General features: G+C 39.9%; 1 protein-coding gene across 1 annotated transcript in view; it reads right to left on the bottom strand.

Annotated features, from left to right (window-relative positions):
- Positions 1 to 2116: 2116 nt before the first annotated feature.
- The window catches only part of MRPS6 (mitochondrial ribosomal protein S6), a 28254-nt gene continuing 21338 nt past the window's right edge, over positions 2117 to 9032 (bottom strand). Inside the window, exon 3 of the mRNA XM_083438751.1 lies at positions 2117 to 2733. Coding sequence (XP_083294877.1) covers positions 2553 to 2733 — 181 coding nt within the window. The 3' untranslated portion in view covers positions 2117 to 2552. The remainder of the gene's footprint in view (positions 2734 to 9032) is intronic.

Here is a 9032-nt window from a genome sequence, read left to right as displayed (position 1 = left end):
TGATTGGAAGACACTAGTATGTATCAGTGTGAACTACCTACTACATCAAATGGACTATTCACACAGAAAGTTCTGATTTAGAGAAACACATTTATGAACTAAGATAACACTAGTATATAAAGGCTTTGCTGTATTTGGCAGGATGACTGGTCAAGGCACCCGCTTAGTATTTTGAATCAATCATCTTTGTGGCTGTGGTTGCTCTAGCTGTCACCGGAAAGGACACATAGTGGTTCCCAATTTTAGCTTTTCCTTGAGGTTTTGTTTTTTTTAGCACGATGACCTGTTTTTACCTCAACAGTGGTATAGTAGGGTTTTCACAACATTCCTCTTCTTAAATCAACAGATTATCAGCAGATATGACAGTAAACTTTCAGGCTCAAGCCAGACTTGAAGTGTTTAAGAACAGCTTAGTTTATGAACAACTTGGAAACAGAACGCTGCAAACCTGGAAGTAGGTGTTCCGGTTTGTGAACTTTGCCTTGAAAGCTGAACATGTTCTACTTCCTGATGAGTGTGTTGTTTGTAAATTGAGTCCCCCACTGCTAATCAGAGTTTGTCGGCTGTTGAGTCCCAAGCACCCACACAACACAGAGGTGATATTTGGAGATTTGTTCTTGGTATTTTTTGCGTTTTTGTTGCGTTTTTTCGCTTGACTATGACTTGTTCTTCATTTTATGGGACTGACTTGTGACTTTGTTTTTGTGACTGTGTGTAACCCAGTTCAGCTACTGATTGTGACTGAAGAAATGGATAAAAGCCCCCCTTCCCATCAATGACTATCATCAGTGCACATAAGAAAAAATAGTAATTTTAATTTCTATTAACTACAATACTATCTTATTTATTTTATGGTACAGTGGTACCTCGGGTTACATACACTTCAGGCTACAGACTCCGCCAACCCAGAAATAGTACCTCGGGTTAAGAACTTTGCTTCAGGATGAGAACAGAAATCGTGCTCCGGTGGCGCGGCGACAGCAAGAAGCCCCATTAGCTAAAGTGGTGCTTCAGGTTAAGAACAGTTTCAGGTTAAGAACGGACCTCCAGAATGAATTAAGTACTTAACCTGAGGTGCCCCTGTGCAGTACATTGATTATTGCTTTCATTTTATGGATCAATGGTCTCATCAGATAGTAAAATTCATGTTAAATTGCTGTTTTAGGGGTTGTTTTTAAAAGTCTGGAATGGATTAATCCATTTTGCATTACTTTCTATGGGAAAGCACACCTTGGTTTTAGAACAGGCTTCCGGAACAGACTGGGAACCAAGGTACCACTGTACAAAGTTTGTTTTAACCTCAAACATAAACTTTCCGTCTTCTGTAACTGACCCATGGAGCAGGCTAACCAATTTCTGATAAAAATGCGATGAATTTGGAATTCTGGGTGGCCCTTCTTGCCTTACCTTACGCAAGCAGGATGTACTAAATGTCCTCTGTGTTGCCACTTGGTTTTTTGGTCTGACCACTTACCTTGACTCTGAGCTTTCATATGTCCTTTCGTTGTGTGGTCTCTTTTTTTCTTTAGTCTTGGTATATCAAGATCCTCGGTACACCCTTTTTATACATGTGTATACAATCCTATTTGTGTATGGGTGTTTTGTTTTCAATTGGCGGAAGGGTGTTGTTCCTTATTTTTTTATTGTTACTTGTTACATTGAAAACAAATAAAAATGTAAGCATTTAAAAAAATAAAGTCTTCCCTAACCTTAAAAAAAGGAGCAGCACCGGAAATCTTACTTGGGTCTTATGGAGGAAAAACATAGAATGAGAATAAAATTAGGAAATTGCTAAGGCTTTATTGAATCTATCCATCCACTAAGCTAATGTAATTGTTATTATTAATCCACACAATTAGTATTTCTAAATGGAGAAGCAGCAGCCAGCAGTTATATTTAGGAATATTCTAAAAACAAATATCAAGATAGTGTCTGGTTCTATTTTGTAGAAGAAAAAAAAACCCAACACTGCAATGTACATTTTTGTATAGCCATATTATTTTCTTAACTTCCATGAACTAGTACCCAGCAGCACTTAAATGTATTGAAAACAATATGCTAGTGATCAGAATTCATTTACTAAATGTTTGTTCCTTTATAAACCAGTCATTAAATGTCCTTTTTGGGTTTTTTTATTACATTATTACATTCATTAACAAATTTTTATTTTATTATGTTATTTACATCATGGTAGAACATTATAACTGTATAAGTATATGATATCTCAAAGGTCCTAACTGAAAAACACAATGGTAGCTTAACAGTTTGAGTCTGTGAATGTTTACTTGGGATCAAGTCCTATTTTGTTCAATGGGACTTGCTTTTTCCTTTTTCTTTTTAAAGCATGTATTAAGACAGCATCCTGAATTTTCTAGGGCAGGATAAACTTCAGCAACAGATGCAATATTTTGGGGGGAATGCCCTGATTTTAAAATACAAAGTATATATATAAAACTTCATTTGCTGCAGAATAGTCAAAAGTAACACACCTATGCACACTGCATAAATCACAGATCCTTACAACTAGGTTCAAATTAGGGGCAGCAGTGCCTCTATTTCTTCATCTTTGTTAGCTTATCTTCAGTGCTGTCTGGTATCATGCCCATGCATTCTTCTGAATTTGCCACATGGTGCTTTAAAATGGAAGACCGGATCACATCAATATCACGTCCTAAATGGTCCTTTATGGCTGAAACAACTGTTGGTGCAGAATTGAAGTCTACCAAAAAATACCTGGAAATAAAGAAGAATACAATAAAAACAAAGCTATAAGCATGAAAGAGCACAAGGGCCCTGGTGGATGAGAACAAAGGTCTATCTAGCGCAGCATTTCCTAAAGGGGCAAACCACATGCCAATGGGGCGTGAGGGCAGCAACATTTTCCTGTTGCTGCTGTTTCCCACAAAATGGTATGCAAAGACATCACACCTCTGATCCCGGAGGCATTATATACCTTTTGTGACTCATACTCACTCCATGAATTTGCCCAATTCCCTTTTAAAGCCTTCTAAGTTGGCATCCACTAAAATGCCAGGAGTTACATAACCCTTTCCTTTATAATCACAACAGATCCAAGCTCATCTTGAGAGTGTCTGAACTTCTAGAGATCAAAGTTCCAGAAAGAAATGCATTTCCAAGAGGCATTCTAGTATAAATTTTATGAATTTAGGGCAAGCCCCCAGAGTATCATTTTATTGTTGCTCTGAACAAGGATACGAGCTTGTATGAGAGACTATGTATTCCATGCATTCTTCCTCCCTATACAACTGGAGAGCACCATCATGCTACACATAGGATATCCGATATCAGAGAATCTAGTTACATATTGTAAGATAGGCATGCTTCCCATCAAAAATTTGCTATAGCAAGATGGCATTTTTCTATTTAGAAATGGGAAGCAAAAAAACAGGTCAAAGCAGCAGGTATTTATTGTCCTTTTGCTTTAAAAGTTCAAATTACTGAGGACAGAAGCCACATCTGAAGAGTCTTGGCATTCATTCAGAGGCTCTGCATACCATACTGTAGTTCTCTGCAACCTTGGCAACAATGCAGAGATTTAATTTTCACACACTTCTAGTACTGCCTGGAATTCTTGATATCAAGGCAAACATTCTCCCGTTTGCCAACGTCTACTTTGACGAACGGAGTGTTTACCATGTGCAAGAACATTTCAGATCTTCTATTTCACTCAAGTGCAAGGAAGAATCCTGGAAATTTGTTTCATGGGAGCAAAGTGATTTTCAAAACTTCACTGTGATCATATCAACACCCAGTCGTTTTTCTACAAGCTGTAGTAGCTTCTTTTTGAGGATGGAACTACTGGCTTTGAAATGGGAGACAAAACCAGTGCCTGGTTCCATTAGGAAGAAGCAACTACTTGGAATAAAGAAGGATTGGGATGGGATAAGTTCCCAAACTCTTCCCACCTCTTTTCTACTGCAGTCTCTCTCCAGTGGAACTCTAGGCAAGATTGCATAAGCAAACATGCATCTGGAACCCTATGTGAAGGCCAACCAGAAGTGTAGTGATGACCAAATTTGGCCCCCCAGCTGTTTTGGGACTACAGTTCCCATCATCCCTGACCACTGGTCCTGTTAGTTAGGGATGATGGGAGTTGTAGTCCCAAAACAGCTGGAGGGCCAAGTTTCCACTGCAGTAGTGGAAAGATAGCAAGCAGGGGAATGGTTTAAACATACATGCTCGCCACTTTTCCAGTCCAAACTGACCCCTCCCCTTCCACAATCTATTTTCCCCTCAAAAGTAGCCACTGGTGTTTTTATGCACATGCTCAATTTATATTTTGTTCAAAGTTTTACAGTGAATTGAAGTAAATAAGAAAAAAGAAATTCACACACGTGTGTACGACATCAAATCAAACTCTCAGAAAAGTAGAACAGTATCCTAGGATACCAGCTTGGTTAAATAAATCATCATCATACGAGTTTTCAATGATCAACTAACTACAACTACATAAATTTCCATATGAGGAAAAACAAAAGTTCTGGGGTATGATGCCCATACTGCAGCAAGCATCATATTAGAAAAGGCACTTCATCCTGAGAGGAAGAAAAGTGAGAATGCCTCTTAAAATAGAATTCTCTGTTCTCTGTTTTTGTAAGTAATTACTGGCCCGCCATCAAGACTACTTAAGCCTGGCAGGCTCTAAGGCAAGGCCTTTTCAGTAGTGGCCCCAACATTATGAAACTTCCTCCTAAGAATGCGCAAGTTGGCTGCCCCATGCCACAATTTTAAAAAAGCCTTTGGAAAGGCACGTTTCAAATTAGTGTGTTTAGCTGCTGTTTTATTGATATTCGACTGCCAAGTCTCTGGAAATGAAAATAATATTTTAGTGGTCTAGTAGACTGTAATCCAATACTAACTTTCTGGGGATTCAACACAGTGGGGCTTACTTTTGAACAGACATCTAAAGGATTGTGCTGTTAGTTGACTTCAATAAATGAGGTTTGCCCTATTTCCTTTCATATGGAGCTTGCAGCATTTAGTCTTAATGAGGTATTACTGTAAACTGAGTGAGAGAAAAATTCAAGAGCCATCTCTTTTAAAGAAACAAAACCTTAACATTTTCCTGCTATTTGTGCTCATCTAATCCTCCTGAAACAAAGATATAGAATGTATGTTCTATGTCTGCATCTTTTAGGGATAATTATGACACACTCACAACATAACCCCACTGTTACATTTTACTAATTTTTCTACTACCTTGCTAAACGAGAATAGCGGGCTGCTTTCATTGTGTCTTTAAAACTGAAATGGATTCTGCTCCAAAAGGAATGGCTTGCAACTCGTGTTCTCTCCTGCTCATATAGGCAGGCAGTGGAAATTTCCACTGTGCTGCTGTTGATGATAACTGAAGGCAGCATTGGGGGATGGGGGAGATGAGATGCTGCTGCTTCATTGTCTTTGTCGTTGCCATTTCAGCAGTAGCAAGAAATGTTATCTGGAGATACAAGAAACATAGCAACTTGCAGCATGCAAGTTTATTAGCTGTATCAAACACCCCCAGTATTGGAGCCAGTCTATGGATTTGGTATGTATCCGTGTACAAGAGATCAGGAAAATCCACCTTTGTCTTTTGGAATTATAGCCCAGGTATGCCCCAGGCAGACAAACAAAAGAAAAAGCAACTGCACTTTAAGAGCTGAGCTGGAACTTACTTTCTGTTCGTAGGCAATCAAGCCAGCACCAATTGTGTTTTGTGCAACCCAGCAGCTCTATAATGTGTGGAGCAGCTCCAAGTTCAGTAATGAGTTGTGACCAGGTACGTAAGTACTGTAGCACTACAGTTTCTCGTGCAAAGTAACTAGACCTGGTGCATGTGGTTTGAGGATGGGATGGGAAGAAAGGTGGTTGGGGAAGAGAGGAGGCAGCAAAGATCTATTTACAGAGATATAACGTTCCTTTGCAGGCAAAACTGATGGAAGTACAGCTCAAACTCTCCAGGCACCAGCAGCAAAAACCGGTACAGAAAAACAAAAAATCAGGACGATTCTGCTGATTCAGTACAGAAACCCTAGTTATTTTGGTGCAGTGTGCATAAAATGTGATGGGACAGTTAAGACTTTTTACTGCCAAAATAACATCTCTGTAAAGAGTTAAATGAACACCTATTTCAGATCAAACAAGTGGTAAGAAAAGAGGACTGGATACTGAACTGTATCCAGGCCAAGATTAAATCCAGGGATTTAAAATATAGTCTACTAGACAACTATATTCCCGAATGTGTTTATCAAAGTTAATCAGCACCAGAGAAACACCTGGACCAGGCTTGTTTTGGAATCCTATTGGGAAAAGCAGCTCTCAGCTGATCTTGTGTGAATGAGGGCCCAAGGGAGAACCTGGTTAAGACCGTGCCCAGGAAATTTCCATGTTTTATAAAGAGTCAGCTTCAGCTTTCCAATATGCCATCACAATTTTTAGACTACACCACAGAAGGCTTATTAAGTCAAGATGAATATCACCGATTGTGTGGCTGAGAGACACACTAGAATAACTTCTTGTCTACTAATGGGCAAGAGCCAAACTGGGAATCCCAAAGGTGCTGGACACTTCTGGAAAAGATCGAATGAGCCATATTAACATCTGAATCTGAAACATGGTCAGCTTTCACTTGCAGGCCAAGTCCATCCCCTCTTGACTGCTATGCAAGAGAAGTGGGACAGAACCCTCCATTTGCCTCTCAAAATACCACCTGGACCAGGGGGCAAGGAAGCTTTGAGCTGGGCACAGCACAGATCGTAAGGACGAAGCTTTTTCATAGAGCAAGTTCCACCAAGTACAATGGGGCTTATTCACAGGTAAATGGGATTAGGACTGGAGCTTTAGCTGCCTTTTGTGCAACAACTGCAACACTTGGCAAAACAAACGGCTTCACATTTGGAAGTATAGGGTGTACTCCAATCCAATGTACTGAAGAAAATATTTTTTAAAGGATATTTCATCTCAGAAGAATCAGGCAAAGCCCTTGAAAAGCACAGTTATACCCACCAGCCAACATCAACTGATGGCAGTTTCTAGTATCCCATAGAATGCAAGTCTATTTATGAAGAATGAAAGCGAGAAGCAATAATTTCATGATTCGATGTGCTAGGAAACCTGCCATATGGTAGACGTTTATGTCCACAACCGAATTTCTTTTTTAAAAGCAACACTAAGAGAAATTGCCATGATCCAGGAAAGAAGAAACAAGAACAACAAACCACCCCTTTCATAGCGAACACAGAGGACAATTTGCTTCAATTCAGTTTTCGTACCTTAAGCTTTTTCAAAAGACATCTATTTTCCTTTTATGGCTTTTTGTGCAAAACGTATACATGCAGATTGTAACATCATTTCAACAGCAACATATCTATTTGTACGCTTTCTACATAGCAGAATTGCCTCTAGTACACAAGCTAAAGAACTTTTTTTGTATGAATGCAAGATGGGACTCTGCTGGATCAAGCTGATGGTTCTTTCAGTCAGACATCTCATTTCCTTTTGGTCCAGAGCAATTGGCCCTGCTACTTCTGGACCAGGGGACTGCATCATGACTGATAGCAAGGATACACTTATCCTCCAAGAATTTGTCTAGCCTAGTTTTAAAGCTATCTAAGCTATTTACTGATTAAAAATGTTTCGAAGCCACCCTTCACCCTTACAAATACCAGACCAATACTGTATAGAAATGGCATGACCAGAAAATCATAATCAAGTGGCCATCACTACATTGTGTGAACACTGCTCACAATAAAGATCCTGTATGGATCAGCTTTTTTATTTCCAAGTGAAATGTTGTAATGGATGAAAATACAAAAGTGAACAGTGTTAGTGGACTCCATCAACTTTAATTGCTTGCCTTTCAGGTAGACTCGCACTGGCAATGCAGATTCTATTCACTGCAACTTAGAAATCTGCCTCTGAAGTGCCACTACCTACCTAATCCCCAATCCTTTTCTCATAGGGCACACTCAAAGAGAAAGTAGATGCACTTCTATTGAAATCAAGTGCTCGGCTAATGGAACTTAAGTGCACTCAACATCTGCTGTACAGCACCAACAGATTTTAGCACACACACAGTATCTCCCACCTTGCAAAATACTTGAACAGAACGCTGTGCGCCTGTGTCACATCATCAGTTTAACAGCACAAATGCTAGTGGTAAATTTAAACTCGGGTTGAACTCTTATGCAACTCCAGACACAGCGCAAGCTGTAGCACTTATTGCCAGAGTTTGGATGCCAACGCACATCAATACTTGCTTGTTCTCACACAATCAAGAAGATGATGCAAAACATGAGGGGCCTATTGAGTTTGGTGAGGTTGCGCAGCATATGCACATGAAACAAAACAGATGCAGCTGAAAGGCTCGTAACTCAGTAGTAGGACCCAGGACCTACCTGAAAACGGTCCTAGACCTAGATGCAAACCCCTCAAGTCACAGCCAGTCAGTGTAGGCAATAATGACCTAGATAGTCTGGCTCAGTTTAAGACAGTTTCCTCTGCTCCTATCTCACCACATGCCTATCAACATGCAGCTCCTTAGGCACAGGAATGCTTCCTGTGTGGGGTATTTGCAAGAGAAAGTGTTTTGTTCTGTTTTTGAAACTAAACCATGGTGTGGGCTTTCTTTAGCAATGTACAGGGCCTTTTCTGTGGCTGTGCCCTGACTATGGAACCCACAAGCCAAGGCAGGTTAGATGGACCTCATCTCTGCAATTTCAGGAAGACACTAAAAATGCTTTTATTCTGCACTTGTAAAGGTTTGATTCCACTCCTCATGGTTTGAAAGATATGCTCTTAATCTGGTTTATTTTTCAAACTTAGTTTTAATATGTGTTTTGCATGCCCCCCTTGGGGAAATGAGCTAGTACTGAAGGGCAGGCTATCATTTCAGAGGTGCATCTCTGCAGTTTGTGCAGCAGTATCATTTGAAATATCCGCAAGGGAAAACAGGTAATAAGCTGCACTGGCTGCCCATCAAGGTGTGCACATTTGTATCTTCAAATGCCAGGGAGAAAGACTGCAAGTTGTTA

This window comes from Podarcis tiliguerta (assembly GCF_965153285.1).
Source record: "Podarcis tiliguerta genome assembly, chromosome: 4".
NCBI lineage: Eukaryota > Metazoa > Chordata > Lepidosauria > Squamata > Lacertidae > Podarcis > Podarcis tiliguerta.
This window is presented reverse-complemented; position numbering and strand designations above follow the sequence as displayed.